The 18,576-nt window shown below is 43.4% G+C and overlaps 1 protein-coding gene across 1 annotated transcript; it reads left to right on the top strand.

Moving 5' to 3' along the window:
• Positions 1-7,686: 7,686 nt before the first annotated feature.
• LOC121617142 (ubiquitin carboxyl-terminal hydrolase 2-like) lies at positions 7,687-17,387 on the top strand. The gene is made up of 12 exons (XM_041952201.1): positions 7,687-8,014; positions 12,154-12,201; positions 12,306-12,429; positions 13,716-13,827; positions 13,933-14,043; positions 14,541-14,605; positions 14,699-14,802; positions 15,052-15,132; positions 15,230-15,308; positions 15,929-16,036; positions 16,127-16,247; positions 16,483-17,387. The coding sequence occupies exons 1-12, from the start codon at positions 7,862-7,864 to the stop codon at positions 16,586-16,588; spliced, it is 1,212 nt and encodes a 403-aa protein (XP_041808135.1). The 5' UTR covers positions 7,687-7,861; the 3' UTR covers positions 16,589-17,387.
• Positions 17,388-18,576: the final 1,189 nt, after the last annotated feature.

Below are 18,576 nucleotides of genomic sequence, written 5' to 3'. Positions count from 1 at the left end.
CTCGATAGTTGTGCTTCCACCGTGGGTCAGCGGGCTTCGTAGTTTAATGGTTCTTTTATTTTGTCTGTTATAATTGCGTTTATTGTTGACTTCCTGTCTCCTCGACCTGCTCGGTGCTGATTGACGCATCGTCCATCAAACAGACGCACTATGTGTTTGTCTGCGTGTGTTTGTGGAACATTTCGTTACGCCCCCCGTGGAATTTAAGGGTCACAGCAAAATGTCCGTCATGTGAACGTGGTCTGTTGGAACTGAACATTCCCACTTAATGTAAATCTCTACTGAATAGCTGAGTAATGAAGATAACTGCGAGGAGTCAGAGTGACTCTGTCTGGACACTGACGTGGTCACAGGCCTTTGCATTTACACCTGGTATTGATAAGTGATCCGGTTATCTCGATTCTTCCCACGCGGTATCAGAACTCAATAAATAACGTATGCAGAGCTGGCGGGCTCGTCAACAAGCATCCATGAGTGTCTAGAGGAGTGGACTTCACTCCAGAGGGGGGGCATCTTCTTCCTTGTCCAGATAAGATACTCAGCTACAGATCACATGCTAATCGCAGGTGGGTTGGTGGGCTCTGAGGGTCTGGAGCTGTCTGTCGGACAGCTGATCTACTGGCTAACTTTAAGCAGAGCAGAGCTGATCTTCTTACTTCCTATTTGACCTCCAGAGCAACGACTGTAACCACAGGGTTCATCATTCTGACCCAACAAAATCTACATCAGCGAAGAGCCGACGGATCATGCGGGGAGAAATCTGGGAGATATATTTCATAATGGAAGCAGTGGAGAGTATATTCTGAACAAAGTTTATGAATGAAGTGTGAGGAAAGCACCTTGTGAAATTAATACTTGGATATTTTTAAGTCAGATTTTGGCGTCGTAGGCTCGTGCCCAGGATGTGTTTCGGCTTCAAGATGCTGTATGCAGTCAGTTGTGCCATTAAAATATTCATTTCTATCATTTCTGTCTTAATCAGCTGTAGTGTTATAACACTCCTGCCATAAATATTGACTGATTATTGATTCTGAGCAGTTGTCGACCTGTGATGTCAGACGCTAACGCTGCTAATAGAGTTCTTCAAGGATGGTCCCTGTCAATGTTTTCTATTTGGCACCTTCTGCGTCATCAGCGTCAGTATGTCACCACACATGTTATGTAACCCTTCAGTGTTCTTGACTGAAGCCAACTGAAAGTCTCAGTTTTGGGTTAGTTCTGCAGCGAGTAGCAGTTTTTCATAGGTAGACTTGTTTTGCTACCTTCTATGTACAAATGTACAGTCCTTGTCAGTTTGGTGGTTTATGTCATGACATTTTTTTTAAACAATCAGTTTCTTTTTTGATGTTTAAGAACACGAGCAAAATATGTTTTATTCTTTGAGAGCAGCACCGCCACGACCTTTAATAAATGAAGACGTTCTCAAAGTCAGCGTGGGTCAAGTTTCTTTGATGCAAAGCAGGCGGGTCCATTCAGGGCCGCAAGACCGCGTTAGTCCAGCAGTTCCACCAGCCGAGGCCGTACGGGCTTTACCGTTTCTTTATATCACCTTGAAAACTTAACATTAAAGTCTGCATGTTCAGTTAGACACCAACAGTATGAGCTGCATTTAAACCAAACATCCTTAAACACATGCACAGTAAGTCCTGAGTGTTTCAGTAGCTGACAGGAAGTAGTCAATGCAGCTGTCTCCTAGCAACACAGTTTCAATCAAATGATCTGCCAACGGTCCGCGCCCTGCGATTGTATTCAGTTACTGCAAGGTTACAAAATTAATCCAGGTAAATTCTTTCCATGATGAAACATTCATGCAGTCAGCACTGACTGTTCTGTCATCATCCGTCAGGTATCAGGGAGATGTGAATGAAATAAAGGCTGGGCTGCTTTGACCAAACCAGCTAAACAGAAAATACATGATTACTAATAATTACTAGTATTACCGTGGTTATTATGTGCTTCCTGTGTAAGTCTTCTGCCCTCATTAAGCGCATGCACATGCACAGCTGCAGTCTGCAGAGAGATAAACACACTGCAGGAGAGGCTGCAGTCGAGACGTTTTCACTCAGAGCAAACAGAGAGAGCACTACACAAGAGTCAACCCAACAGTAGTTCAAGAGCTAGCCTTAGCGCTTAGCACTAGCCTTAGACAGCTAGCATTGTGGCTAGCTTGGTTAGCAGTATGCTAATCATAAAAAACACCAAATGCTACAAAAACAATCACAAATCAGCCACAATAAAAGGAGGTCAAAGAAAACAAGGAGCTTTGAGGAGCAGATATAAGATGTGTGTTGGTGGATGTAACAGTGTCAGCTGAGTTGTTATGGAAACGTGCCAGTACAGGGTTGCTACTAGCAACAAATGGTCAACCGAAACCATCTGATGGTAGCATAATAATTTATTTAATCTTCCCGGGCTGGAGCAGGTGTCATTGAAATTATCGGGTTAACAATAATTAACAACACCTTCAGACTTTAACCCATTTCCCAGCCTGGAAACAACCGACACAAGCCGGCCAATGAGACGAAAGAGAGGAGGGGTTTAACACAACAGAATTTATTTTCGGTTATTTCCAAACGTTCACAACAGATTTTTTTTGTCAGTCACTGCAACAACACACAATTTCAGTTTCAGGCAACAATGTTCTCACACAGGCAGTCATCAGAAATGATTTAATCAGCCGCCGTTTACAGCAGATTTCCAAAGCTCATTATGAAACTCAGCTGAAACACAAAATGCAAAGTGGCTGCAGAGGCCAAGCTGACTGAATAAACACTGAAAATAAACCTCCTCCTTCTCTGATGAGGTTTCACAGGATGAAAAGTGAGCAGCACATTTTAAAAAAGAGGGTTCAAATATCCAAATGTCTCTCGCAGCAGGTTGTAATGCAGCGTCAAGACGCCTCACATGATGGGATGTGTTTTTCACACAGTTAAAACTATTTCGGTCACATTCTGTCACACATGGTGCAGCACAGTCACAGTTATTTCTCGTTATTTACATGCTCTTCACACTCAGGTTGTGTCTTGACCTATTTTTCCTCCCTTTGTGGTGAACATTGATCAATCGTGTATCAGTGGTTACATAAGTTTGAGTGTATTTGTGTGTGCGTATCAGATTTTATTTTATTTATCAGTTGGTCATTATCATTTATTACACACACTGAACATTTGTTCCACTAAATGATTGTTGAAACGACTGTGTTATATTTTCCAACTACCATAATTTCAGTTTCAAAGCTATTAAATGAGAAAATATTAAAGATGCAGAAAATTGGAATAACGGTCTGCTGGAACAAAAGCGTGGCACCAAAAGATTAGCATTAAAGTTATATTAAACACACACAGAGCCAAAAGGAGTAAAAAACACAAACAACAGCTATTAAAATGTATATTAGCACTAGCCTCAGACAGCTAGTGTCGTGGCTAGCTTGGTTAGCAGTATGCTAATCATGAAAACACTAAATTCTACTAAATCACAAATCAAACACAAAGCAGAAGAAAACAAAGACCTTTGAGAAGCAGATAAAAGAGTTTTCCAAGTTTGATACATCCGAAGATCATCAGCAGTTAAGTTTAAATTTATTTACTTACCTACATCTGCAACATCTGGCTCTGTTGTTAATGCAAAAAGGAGCAGAAACTGTCTGTACCCACCAAAACATATCCTCCAGATGATGAATTATCTTACCTGTAGGCCAGTTAGCATTAAATACTAAAACACACAGAATACCTACCAAGACACACTTTCATGATAACACTGCAACAATTAGTCATTAGAGTACATAGAAATGATGACGTTAATGAGCTGTTTGTCATGTTGCTGGTATTTGTGCATGATTCACTGCTCTTTGTAGAGGCAGTGACTCACTGTGAAGTTTATAGAAAGGGATTAGCTCAAACATGAATACAGCTCAAGGTATTCCCTCACTGACATGCTGCATGCAGGCTGTGAGGCACACCTGAGGGTGGAGGAGCGAAGTGGAAGTGTATGTTTGACTGAGGGGATTATGTGTGTTAGGTGGAGGGTGAGTTCTTTCATAATGATTTGACAACAGCAGCAACCTGAAAACTGTCTGTGAGCTCATTTTTATGGCATGAACGTTCTCTTGTTACATAACACAGCTTTCAGAGGTGATTATTAACAATAGTTCTTATCACCGTGTGCTGTACAGGGCTCTTATCTTAATCACATCAAGATTATCCCTCCTAATTCAGCAAGTCAATAAATTTAGGTAAACGTCTTATTGTTGAGGTAAAAGTTTTATTGATATTAGTTGTTAATGATTCATTGAGGTTTGTCTTCAGAACAGCGTCTAAACAAAAGGTCATGGGGCCATTTCAAGCCCGTCATTATCACCAGAGACTGACAGTCTGCACTGCTGTCTGCAGCAGCATCTCTTTTCAACGTTATCACTGTAGGCCAATAGTGTTTTTTTTTTTTACTCATAATGGTTTTAATGTATTTGTGTGTTTGTGTGGGGGCTAGAGGTCAGACCAGGTCTTGTCCAAAACCAGCGACCTTGGTTTGTGTCGTGGGATTATTGGATCGGGGCTTGGAAGCGACCTCTGTTGCGCATTCTGAATTCAATAAAAGTGAAAAAGTATCTATACATTTATGTGTAAACATGTTTCCTGTTAGCATGGTTAGCACCAGCGCTATTTTAGCCTCGTACACCATTGCACAGAACGGCTTCATGCAAACAAAGAAGATAATGCTGTGCTGCGGTTTTCAGGATTCAAGGTCAAGATTCGAGATCGTCTTTATTATCACTGAGACATGAGGCATGTCAATGAAATTTGTATTGCAACCCCCATGTTAGAAACAATAAGAAATATAAGAAAGTAATAATAAAATAAAATAAAGATCCTAGAATAAAGTAAACTAATGTGCAGATAAAATTATGTGTAAATGCAATAAAGATACCAGAAATTAAAATATACTAAGGCAATAAGAAACACGTCAACACTGCAAACGAGACTCTGAACATCGTCACCCTCAAAGCAGTTTTCCAAAAGGTCTGTTTTCAGTGACCCAGAATGGTGTTTGTGTGGACGAAAGACCAAAACACAGAGAAAAAGCTATGTTTTAAAATGTGGACGAGGCATTAGAGGAAATTTCACACCACAGACCTTCATGGTCCCCAGAGGATGAAAGCTCAGGACTCTGGTGATCCACTGGCTTCCTCCAGCAGCATCATGAGGCTGACGTTTGCAGCTGTGATTGAAATAGTTCAATAACAGCTGTACTGCACACATTCATGTCCCCCTCAGGTTGAGCACAGCACTGATGACATTCAGCCTATGCTAGCATGCTAAACTGAGATGGTTATGCAGATATAATGTAACGTTACAAGCTTATGATCAGCATGTTAAAAGCAGCATTCTGTGCATGCTAGCATGCTGACATTAGCATTTAGCTAGCCAGTGATCCACAGACGCTGTATGGGATAGATAGATAGATAGATATACTTTATTTATCCCAAGCTGGGAAACTGCGGTATGAATATGCAGGATGAACTCCAGCCTGATCGTCCTAAGCCACACCGCTAATGTGAGCTTATACGGTCGAGCAGATGAAACATCAGGCTTCATCAGCAGCTGTTCGCCTCAGTGCAATCACTGTGTGCTCTTAAACGAGCTGCTCCTCATGTGATCAACCTGGAATGTGATCTCATTAAAAGTCCGCGCTGTTGAACCTGCAGTCGGACTCGGTCACGACTGGAATATGTCAAAGTTATTGGGTCGCGTTCTTCTTCAGTACATGTGGGTTTATAGGAAGGGATTCCCTCACTGGCTGCTCCTGTTGGGTTTGCCTGAGTTTAAGATATGAGGTGTTCCTGCACGGACGCACTGTGCTAACACTAGTCGCCTCCTTTGTGTAGCAGTCAGCTGTGAATGGACTGCTGCGAGTGTTATTAACCACCAGTCAGTCGCCGTAAAGCTTCACGATCTCCAGGGGATAGATCCTAATACTATCCGTGACTCCCTGACCTTTCTTATAACGCCACAATCACGCCAAAAATGTCCCTTTGTGCACAAGAAACATCAAAATGTTCTGTTCCCAAGGAAATAAACCCCTTCGATTTTAATGTATTTGCAGTTTTAGCGGCGTTACTGGCGAGACTCAAAAAACATCAGCATGCCGTTCAGTCCATCCACCAGACTGCAGGACCTTTTGTTTTGGTCCAGCGGCACATTGTGTCCCCCCTCACCAGATACATGGGTATAAACCTGACCATCAGCTCGGTGTGCTGTGGTACGTGACAGGAAAGCATTGGCTCAGTCATTTTAATGTTCTCTCTGTTATAGCTTAAATATTAATGCAGAATGTTCAAGGACGTTTACGAGGCAGCTATCAAGCTTCTTATCAGACTCAGAGTCATTTCTGTGTCAAGTCAGAGCCACAGTCCAAAGGCCAGAGTCCAGGTCAGCAAGTCTCTCTGCTGCCTCTGAGGTTGTGGAAGGTTTTCTACCTTTTCTAAAATCACCCTCATGTTCAGTGTTCACTGCACACGAGTTAAAAAAAGACGACGGTCTCAACATTTCTTTTGCTGTAACAGCACAAACTGCAGAGGCTCATTGCACCTCGTTCTTAGCACCACCTTCTTGATGAAATGTGAATATTGTTAAATGTTGGGTGGAATTATAAACGTTGCTCTCACAGAGTCCCTCAGCTAAAGTGCCCCTGATACTGATCCTCCATTATCAGCACAGGCGAGTAACCTCAGTGTTTGACACCACAGAGCTCTTTCCATTCAGTCTGTAGTTGCCTGTCTGGTTGATAATTGTTAAGTAACGATAAGATAAGTATTCACTACAGCGTGTTTTTAGTCTGAAAAGGGCAATTATACACAAGACAACTAGAGACATTTCAAACCTTCAGTGGAAGTAGCTCAAACCTAGTGAATAACAAATAGATAGATAGATAGATAGATAGATAGATAGATAGATAGATAGATAGATAGATAGATAGATAGATAGATAGATAGATAGATAGATAGATAGATAGATAGATAGATAGATAGATAGATAGATATGCCTTATTTGCCCTCCAGGTTTCATGCGAAGGCCAATGCTGCCTTCAAACCTCCTCCTATGCTCCAGATAGAAATAGAAAACCGAAGCAACAACCTGCAGCTGCAGCAGCAGTTTGTGTGGAAGAAAATGCACATTAAGCAGGAGACATCCAGCGTTCTCGTACTCTCTGCTTTTTGCTTAGCTTCTCCGGCAGCCAGCTGTCGTTGTGTTGGAAGTCTGACAGTTTTACTTGCCGATTCAGATTAAGAACACATGTAACCGATGAGTAAATCATAATAGTTATAATATAGATTGAGCTACACAGCAGTATCTGAAGTTAGCTGTAACACTGAAGTGATGAACACCTTAATCTAGAAATAATTAGAATCCAATAAATGTCATTCTGAAATGAAGCATCCTGCATTATAAGTGCTATTTATATATATATATACATATATGTCAATGCCAATATTTGTGTACTTTTAAGTAAAATGTTGACAGCATGAATCTGACTTCCTCTATCTTCTTGCTTTTTCACAGGTTCTTTAATGCATCAAAAGCAAAAGTTGTAACAGTTGTGATGTTTCCCACAGCGCCTGAAGGCAGCGTCCATATTCACAGGGTGGGAGGGGACGTTTACAGCACGCAGTAAAAATCCGACACTCGCCATCCGACTCGTTCTGTTTCGCAGAGGAGGGTTGTGAGCAGGTGTGGGACAGAGAGACCGACAGGCTGCAGGTAAAACACATCGACTGATTCTCACCTGGTCGCCGGACTGTCGACGGGATTTCACCTTTCCTACCAGCTGCATTGGATGACACCGGACAGCGATCAGCAGCGCTACCATGCCGTCTCTGCGACACTCCTACACGGTGACGGTACCGGGGGAACCGGCCGCTTTGTCCTTAGACGATCCCGACCAGCGGCGGAAGAGCCCGCCGTTGTCCCGGTCCAAGCTGGCGTCCACATTCATGGGTCTGATCATCAACCAGGCCAAGGTGAGTCCACCACCTTTACAGCTCTGCTGTCTCACCTGTCTCACAGCATCCTGCTAACTTTGTGTATTTACAGAGTATCTTTCTCTGTCTGTGGTGATACCACACTGTGAAAATACTCTGTTACAAGTAAAAGTCCTGCATTTAATATCTGAGGTCAAAGTACAACATTTTAGCATCAACATACACTTGAAAGGTAAAAGTAGGCTCGTTATGCAAAATGGCTCATTTCTAAATGATATATAATATATGACTGGATTCTAATTACTGAAGTATTCATGTGTTTAATTACTTAAACTGCTGGGTAACTAAATCTATAATACATCATCATCTATTATGTGCTTTAATATTTTGCACTAATTACTGAATCTGTGAAATAACAAGTAACTAAAGATGTCAAATAAATGTAATGGAGTAAAAAGTACAGAGTACCCAAATAAGTACTTTGTAATTGTAGTCCAGAAATTGAGCAAAAGTACTTAGTTACATTCCATCAGAGGCACTTTGTAAGCTCATATGTACTTACATGTATTAAACATTTTTTTTTATGATATTAAATTATATTAATGGAATTTGGTTGTTTTACTTTCTTGCATTTGTTTTAAATGTGACTGCAAAAACACTTTTCACTCCAATAAATTACACACTCGGGTGGCAGCTGTGCATATTTGTGTCTTAATACAGTGAGAAAAACCTGTATTTTTCACTCTAAGCTTGTCCAGTGTTCATGCAAGTAACGACATTTCAGAACATGGCGATACTGCAGCAGGTAAAAACAGACGGCGTGAACCATTCAGGACATTACGTTTTCCAGTTTATGCATGAAAATGTCAGGAAGCGATCAGGAGGCAAAAAAAACACTCCTCAGCATCTTGTTCTGCTTTAACACCATCTGGAAATCAGAACGCTTTGTGGAGGTCCTGGTCTGACCTTTAGGCCCTTATCAGGCCTTAAGTGGAGGTCTAAGCTGTAAGCACACAAAACAAGCAGGATCACAACAGGGCTGCGCCACTCGAGTGTGACGCGAGTTGCGTAATAGGAAAGGGCGCCGCTGATAAGGAATGTGTTCAGACTTATCACCTGGCCTGTGTGTTCACACACAGCTGCACACACGTATGTGTGTCCATGTGGGTTTGATGAAGGAACCAGCTACACTTCAGGGCTGCACCTCAAGTCCTTGTTGAGACTCAAGAGGTGTTATTAGTGGACATCAGCATGTATGTAGTGAAGTCGGGGAGTTTAGTTTGCCTCGTTTGCAGCTGTGGTGCTCGTGATTGGTCAGTTCGTCACTTTGGTCTGGACAGAAATATCTAGACAACCACGGCATGGGTTGCCAAAGACGTTCATGGCGCACAGAGAATTAGTCCTAATGACTTTGGTGTTCCTATATTATCCATCTGATACCAACAGTCCTACATCCAAATATATTCAGTATTAAATATGTATACATGTATTTAAATATATTCAACTTCAATAATTAGCAGCAGCAGTTGCAGCTCTGCCAATCACTTTGTCCAATATTTATTTTCTGATCAAACACCTGCAAACTGACCTTCCCATCAGCCTCAGCTGCACTTTGTGTCAGTAAATGTTAACGCGCTCACGTGCTAAATTAAGAGGGTTTCAAAAAGAAAACAGCATCCTAGCATTTCTATTTTGAATATGTTAGCATGCTGACATTAGCATTCAGCTCAGTCCAGCCTCACAGAGCTGCTAGCGTGGCAGCCTTGGTCCTCCCTCCCCAAGTTTATTTACAGTACATTTTACACGTCCGAATGAGTCAGTATTATTTCCTATACTTGATGAAAGTACCCGTATTTCTACTTGAGTATTCTGAGACCTCTCCCAGCCCTGCTGGGTGTAGCAGGGTTTGTGTTTATGCTGCTGAAGGAGAGGAGTGGCGTAGCTGCCACCTCGTGTGTGCAGGACAGTCATCACATGTCACACGGCCTTGACCAGGAATGCAAAGCTGCGTTCAGGACATTACGTCCTCCGGCTCTCGCCTTCTCTCTGAAGTCACGCCAACCGGTGGAGAGCCTTCTCGTTCTTGTTCAGAGCGCCCGAACGCATCACTTCCTCCGTTTTTGGACGGGTCTATTAAATCACAGGCCGCCCGCGGAGCGTGCCGGGCCCCGCCGGTCAGTATTCACAGCAGTGCAGCAGATTGGGACTCGCACCATATGGTCACCTTCAAATACTGCAGAGAAGAAGAGAAACACAAAGAAGAAATAAAGGAGATTTCAGCCAAGAGGGCAGTTGGTAGCTTTTATTGTCACAGGTCTATTTTCAGAGTTGGAAAGCTTTTTGGATCATGAGGCATTACACCTGACAGTTTTGATGGTGATAACAGCACACTAGGACGTACAGTACCCACCAACATGTTCATATGTAATCAAGATATCTTATGTGAAAGGTCAGCAAATTGTTATCAACACACAATGTTTCTGCTTAGCTCTGTGCTCCGAGCCACACCTCTCCCCGCACTGTAACACAGGTGGAAACTGCAGTAGACGGACATGAAGTCCAGGCGGCCAACGCAGCCGCTCAGTTTACAGTCTGTGTGCGTCCATGTTCGGACAGCGTGTTGCAGCCTCGCTGCCGTAGCTCCCACGTGCAGCTCTTCGTCCGTCAGCAGAGGCGTCGATGCATGACGGTGTTGACTCGCTCCGAGTCATCATGTTACACTGTTACTACGCTCCCTCATTCAGGACGAGCCACAGGTCGATATGTCACCTGTTACTACTCACATCCTGGCATCGCTACAGGAAAAACAACTCAAAAGGTGTTTATCTGTTGCTCAAACTCGATGTTCAAGGATGATCCTGATTAGGCCGGTGAAATTTAGATGGACTTTTTTCTACTAACCTAAAACTCAGATCTGCCTCTAAACCCCGACCTGAACCCAGCCGATGGTCACAAAGAGGCCGATATCTGAAACTTGATGCATCATAAGGAGAGAGATATGTTTTCTTCTTGAATAACTCTTGAAAATAACTCAAACACAAGTCAAACCTGAACCCAAACCAACACTTCTAGTTATGAGTCATGAGCATGTAAGTGTGAAGTCGTCCCCAAAGACACGTTCCGATCTAATGTTAGTCTTAATTTTTGTCTACACGTATCTTTAAAGGCCTTGACTCATATGACTGAGTCGGTCTAAATGTTGAAAAAGCCAGCTGCTTGTGTCTCGATCTGAAAGCACCACCATCAGCAGACCGAACCCTGCGTCCGTCTGACCTGCGGATGATTAACCCCCCCCGACCGGACAGCGGCACCAGACGAAACTAACCCGGCCGCTCCTCCGCTCGGGCCGTTATGTGAAACTCCTCATGCAAACCCGACACCACGTTGCGTCCTGCAGCTTCTCACTGGAGCTTTTCTCTCGGGTCTGCGTCACATGCTCGTGTGATGTCACTGCTGCGACTCAAGTCAGGACACACTGTGCTGTTTCATCAAAGCGTGGAACAGTAGCTGACATCCGCAGCACAGTGCTGCCAACAGCGTGACCGTCAGATGGAATGAATGAATGATTGAATGAATGCCTCGCGGTCCTTCGAGGCTTATTCACACTTGAGGAATGTCACAGGGCCGCTGTCACACGGGAGCGTCGTCATTCCGACACCATGCACAGCTGATCTGTTGGGATGTACGACAGGCTGCGCTGACCAAGGAATCAACCATAAATATCCACAGCCTGCACTTTAATTCATATGAACACTTTGATAAAACTGTGTCTGTTAAACCTCAGTTCATCTTAACATACTAATTTCACATGATAACACACACATGACAGTAGCCCCGAGGACCGTCAGCCTCTATAATTCATTCATGGTTTCAGTTTGGCCTGTAAATCCTGTTAAATTCACTTGATAATAAAACATTGAGGGCCCAGTTTTGCTCAGAAGGAGTCGAACATGAGCTGAAGAAAGTGGAGGTCAAAAACTACATCGTAGCCCAACTTGACCCCGTTAATGACCCACAGTTGCACGTATTGTGAAGCCAGTTGAGATCTTTCTTCTTATGGCCACGTTTGCAGTATTGTTGCAGGTATTTCGGTGTAAATAAAGTGGACAAAAATGTTTCTTTTATCTGTTCAGCTAATGCACGAGTCAACTAAATCCCCCCCCTTTCTGTTTGAATAGAATAAGAGTCCTCAAGGCCTGGTGGGACTGAGGAACCTGGGCAACACTGTGAGTGTCTCCACTTCACTTTGTGGTCTAATGCTCAACGCCGTGAGCACCATCTGGAGTCTGGATGTGCATTGTTGTGATTTTTGCTGTTTGTGGTTTTCCAGTGTTTCATGAACTCAATCCTGCAGTGTCTGAGTAACACCCCAGAGCTGAGAGACTACTGCCTGAGAAACGTCCATCGCATAGACCTCAACAACAACTGCAGGACGAATGCTGCTCTGATGGAAGGTAGACCAAGACTCCACCTCACGAGGAACAGCGTGTAGCGCCCGGTCGATGTTGAGTCACTTTATGGCTCAACAGAAGGTCACAGTTCAGACCCTCACTGCAGTCAACAGCCAGCAGATCACTTAATACTACAGTGCAAAATGAAAAAGAACATTTTACTTTTACTAAAGGGTCAAATAAAAACATGTATTCTCCCAACATTTAGTTCAAGGACGCCTTTTCAATCGTTGCCTTTATGATCGTTCTGTCTTCTCGATGTGGAGCACGCAGTACATTTCCTTGTCAGGACACACTTTTTATTACTACTATTCAGTGGGTTTAATTTTCCGTTTTATGATTTTCATTCGCCTTATAAAAGACTGAGGTGTGTGTTTTATAAGCCCCGCAGCAACACAACAAGGTGTTTTTTTTCCAGGCCTGTGACACAGATAATATCCACGGTGAGGTCAAACCTGCGGGAAGACGTTCTGGGGTCGGCTGAAAGAGGCTCAGTTAATCTGAGGCTCTGTTGTGCTTGTTTGCATTAGGAGTTCAGATTGTTAGAGTATGCACACCATTCTTGCCTATTAAGTCTCAAATTGCTGACAGCCATTGCATTAAAGGAATTCGAGTTTAGAGACCTTTGATGCTTTTACTTTCATCCACAGTTTCATCTTATTTTTATTTTTTATGTGAAGCACTTTGAGCTGTAATTCTTGTGCGAAAGATCCTTTACAAATACATTTTATTCTCATTATTATCTGTAGGAGTAGATGTCTCTTTTTTCTATCATGATTTGTATAATGTCTCACCTCATTATTAGTTATTACAGTTAATTTAAGTCTTAAATATTCTCAACTCGAGTTTCTTTTAGTAGCTATTCCAGAACTCCTCATCTGTGCTTGACTCAGGCGTTATCGCGTGACCCATTTTGAGCGAATGTCATTATGTCACTGTCGTACGATGACGCCTGAGCCAGTCCCATTCGCTGGTGAAGACCTTGAGATGCAGTTAAAAGTGGACTTTGAGCTGATTTGTCACACATCCTGATGACGGAACCAAGATTGACCTTTGATTACTTTACCATAAAAATCCAAATGCTCGTGCAAGCAGAGGATGCAGATTACTCTCTAAATGTTGTTTTTGTGACACTGGAAACACTAAGAGACCCAGTCTGTTGTCATTTTATCAATAAAACGTTAAAGTCGGGGAGTTTTTTTTAATTTTGTGATGGATGGTGTAGATCATGTTTTTTCATGACTGTGGTCTCATGTTCTCTCATTATTTCTCTTCGCCTGCTGCCTCAGAGTTTGCAAAGCTGACTCAGAACCTGTGGACTTCTGTGAACAACGAGGCCATCAGTCCTTCAGATTTCAAGAGCCAGATCCAGAGATACGCTCCCAAATTCGTGGGCTGCAAGTAAGTTTTCCCTCCAAAGCTTGTAAGCCTTTTCTCTCAGTCTGGTTCAGAAATTACAGACGATTTCAGTAAATAAAATAAAATAACAAGTTTGTGTCTCTGCAGTCAGCAGGACGCCCAGGAGTTCCTCCGCTTCTTATTGGATGGTCTCCATAATGAAGTGAACAGAGTGACAGTCCGCCCTAAGGTGTCCATCGAGGACTTTGACCACCTCTCGTAAGTCCGGCACCACCAGCACAACCCGTCACCTCTGCTCCTAATAAGTCACTCATAACCTGCTCTGTTAATGACGCCTCGCACCGCCAAAAAAAACACTGCAGCGTGTCCAATTGGGCTGCAACGCTCAAAAGCATGGGAATAAACTGTGTAATTATTTATAATTATGATGTAATTAATTACCTTCAAGCTTTCATAGTTGTGTGTGGCCATTTCTCCATTTTGGAAGAGCTAAACTTTAAACTTACCCAGATATATTCAGTGACAATAGAAGAAGAAGAAGAAGAGCACTTTATTAATTGTGCTTTTCTGGACTTGAACTGGCCACGTCTGCACAGACTGAAGACTGAAGTAGCATGTGTCTGCGGAAAAAAAGACTTTCGATTGGATTCTTATTCATCTCATGTCATTTTAGAAGACACACATTTCAGTTTTCTGTCCTTTAATAAGACCTACGCTGGTTTGACGTGAGCTCCGCTGTTTGGTTTCATTCGCAGGGACGATGAGAAAGGAAAGCGGATGTGGAACATGTACTTGGAGAGAGAGGACAGCAAAGTAGTTGGTGAGAGATTTACCTTGACGGGCTGCATTTTGACCTTAAACCGTGGTTGAACTCTACTCATATGAAATGTGATCGTCTTGTTTGTGCCTGTAGATCTGTTTGTCGGACAGCTGAAGAGCTGTGTGACCTGCGCCGTCTGTGGCTTCTGCTCCACCGTGTTTGATCCATTCTGGGATCTATCCATACCTGTTGCACAGGTGAGAACACGCACACACACACACACCTCGGAAAGGTTTATTTGTAAAATAGTGTCTTTAACATCGAAAAGTAAGTTGTTGCTTGTCTGTAATTGTCATATTTTGATTGTTTCTGAGCATTTCTACACATGTTGTTTGAACTGCTGTCACCTGTAAGTGACCGTACCTGATCATAGCTTCAGGTAAATGTCAGGTGTAAAGGAGGCTTCATGTAGCTGTTTCCTGAGGGGCTGTGCTCTGTCTCCACAGAAGAGCTCAGGTGAAGTGACTCTCAAAGACTGCTTGAGGCTCTTTACCAAAGAGGATGTGCTGGATGGGGAGGAGAGGCCGGTAAGACGCTGCGCACATCGCGCCGCGCTCCACATGTGTTTGTAAAGATGAGCTGTGGATCATACAGCAGCAGCATCTCACTGTATTTCTCTCTCAGACATGCAACGGATGCAAAGCCAGAAGGAAATGCACCAAAAGATTCAGCATTCAGAAGTTCCCTCAGATCCTCGTGCTTCGTATCCTTTGTTTCCTGCTCACAGCGTGCAGATGCATTGAGTGATAGCAGGCTTCCTGCTAACATATTAGCATACTGATGTATGAGAAATATGTGAATGATTGTGGTGTCTGTAAGTCGCTCAGTGAGCCAGTGTCCAGTTCAGTAAAGAAGCTGTATGTGCATTATCTTATTTTTATTATGAATATCATGGAGGAGACACTAGTAACACTTTGACGTGGCGTAAATATCCTCTGGATGTCAGTATTTTACTTGAGTGACAGCACAGAAACATTATCAGCAACAGTTAAAGCTGCACTAATCCATACTTATTCTATTAACAATGGCTCTAATGACTGTTTGCCATGAGAAATGATACTGCAGTTCCTCTCAGCTCTGCTAACGTTGCTTCATGTTTGCTTGATGAGGCCACAAAAATTAAGAAATGTAGCTTTAAATCCAAATTTATTCACGAAACACCTTTGAAAACAGATTAAAATACAGTGCAAAAATAATAGAAACAACAGAATAAAACATGAAAAGTAAATGCAGCATTTGAAGGTGGAAGGTGGTCCAGGTGGTCTAACTCCTCTGTCATATGTCACACCTTTACCTGTGGCTCCTTGACTCAGCTCCTCTCAGACCTGAAGCGTTTCTCCGACTCTAACGTCCGAGCCAGCAAACTCTCCACTTACGTCAACTTCCCCCTCAAAGAGCTGGACCTGCGGGAGTTCGCCTCTGAGAGCAGCGGTGAGTCTCACCTGGAGGAGACTCAGGTCAGCTGGGTTTGATGAGTAAGGACTGCTGGTGTTGACTCTCAGTGTTTGTCTGTCCATGCAGAGCGTGCTGTGTATAACCTGTATGCAGTAGCCAACCACTCTGGAAACACTTTGGGGGGCCACTACACTGCCTACTGCAGGAACCCGGCGCTGGGGGAGTGGTACAGCTACAACGACTCCAGGTACCTTCATATTACTGTGTTATCAGCTGCACCCGCTGTTAAATGAAAATGGCCTCATTCTGGCCTCATAAAGGTGCGTCAGCTTGTTGCCAATTAAATGTGCCGATTAAATGTGTGCAAGGTCGGGCGTGACTGCTGTGTGTTGCAATCTCTGTGGCCATATTTGATCAAAGTATAACAGTCCTCTGTGGCGTCCGGCGTGATAAGCACAGTGTGTGCTGTGCCTTCTGTGCAGGGTGAGCCCAGTGTCCTCCAGCCATGTTCGCAGCAGCAACGCCTACGTCCTCTTCTACGAACTGGCCCCCTCCCCAAACAGCAAATATCAGACGTGTCGGCTTTAGACGCTGCAGAGGGGTGATAAGCTGTGCCAGACTGGGCCTAAAAATGGAGTGAGACGACACTGCCTGCTGTGAGAGAGCTCCGCCTAGTGGAGAGAGTACTGCCATTACAGACTGTGAGCGTGCTGCACAGAGACGTGCAGCTGTGAAGGAAGACCCTCCGACCGTCCTCACGAGGGCGCTCGTGAAAGCACGTTCAGGAGTCCAAGCTGAGCTCAGAAGTTGGGCGGAAGTGAAGAGAAAATAAGATTTCCATTGTCAAAAAAGAGGAGATATTCAGCTCAGGGCTCAGCTGTGAGGCAAACTGTTTCTGGAGTATGAGAGGACTCCTCCTCTTCTCTTCTTCTTTTATCTCCAGAAGAAGACAGCTGTGCCCCGACCTGAATCTAAACCCACTCGAGTGGATTCTTGATGCACTTTGAACCTGGAATATTAATCTTGAGGACATTACAGATCCTTGAAAATTGCCTCACACACCAACTGCAAGATCTAATTTATTGTATTTAACATAATGCCAGTAAGTGAAAGTGCATCGTGTTTATGTCATTTAACAAAGCCTTATGGTTTCCTCTTAGAACAGTGGAAATCCACCAGTGGAAACAGGATGTTTTATGTCGAAGCACATTTTATTTTTGTACAGTATTTATGCACAGCGCAGTGAATGTAACTGTACCGTGGAAACACCAGATAAACCAAAGCAGCTGTGTAAAAATGCGTCAACAATACTTCTTCCAGCAATAATGTTGCTGACTTTGCATCTCAAGTCAGTTCCGACTCTATAAATGATTAAAATTCAATGTTAACTTGCTGCCTCATGTGTGTCATTTTTATTCAACCCCTTTTCATCCAGCCAGCCAAATGGAAGGTGAGGAATCGTTCAGGAGGACACAACATCTGACATATTTTCACCTTGTAAATATGTTAAACATGCTAGCAAGTCATGGCAGAGACAGAGTAACAGGAGCGATTGTTAAAAGTTGTTGCTCTTCAGTGCTCCATCATGTTCCTCAGCTAGTTGCTAACGTTGCTGTTTGGAGACATATGTTGCCAATTATGTAATAATAGCATTGACTCAAATGTGTCATAAGTGGTTATTCATGCAGTATAAGCAACACAACATAGTTAAAAACCTGTCATTCGCCTTATTAAATACCGGTACTGCACACATCACTGCGTCTGCATCACACAACAAGCGGAGGTCAGCGAGTGTGCTGCGCCTGCCGGGAACTTTCAGGCTAAATGAGCTGATTATGGTCAGATTGGATTTATGTCAGAAACACCTTTGACCCACTTAATACAAGCCGTTTCACACTGCACCCACTAGAGGGAGCTGTGTGCATTGGTCAGGAGGTGTGTGTGTGTGTGTGTGTGTGTGTGTGTTGGGGGGGGGGGTGTTATCAGACACTGTGTCAGACACATACTCTGTTTAACATGAAGAATGACCTTCAGGTCACACAGGAAACTGTATCTTGTCAGGTAGAAAACAACAACAAGATGCTACCTGATACCTCAGAGGGGGCCACACTGGTTCCGTACATACCATCAAAGCAGTGCGGCAGTCCACCCCAGAGCCAAAGGTTTACTGGGGACACCCCCATCATTCCTCTCTCCTCCCTCTGATTATCATTGAGCCTCTGAGCTTGTTAACGGCGGAGGGAAAGACGTGTGTGTGTGTGTGTGTGTGATTAGGTTTCTGGGGCTTAGACAGATGATCTGTTTGTGAGGAGGCCATTTCGATGGGAGCAGGGCTGAGTGTTGTTGTAGCTGTGTCACTAACTGAGTCTCCCCCTCGGGGTTTATAGACACACAGTCAGTGGGATCGGTGCCATGTTGGACTGGTGTTTACCATCAGACGTGATCCAGTCAGTTCAGTTCATTTAAATAAAATATGATGCAGTTTGATTTGATTTGATGGATTGTTCTGCGGGTATACTGACACTAAGACTTGTATATATCATAATAATCTCACTAGTTTGATTAACTGTCATTTT

This window comes from Chelmon rostratus, chromosome 14, assembly GCF_017976325.1.
Source record: "Chelmon rostratus isolate fCheRos1 chromosome 14, fCheRos1.pri, whole genome shotgun sequence".
In the NCBI taxonomy this organism is placed as follows: domain Eukaryota; kingdom Metazoa; phylum Chordata; class Actinopteri; order Chaetodontiformes; family Chaetodontidae; genus Chelmon; species Chelmon rostratus.
Note: the sequence above shows the minus strand (reverse complement) of the source record. Positions and strands in the feature narration are given on the sequence as shown.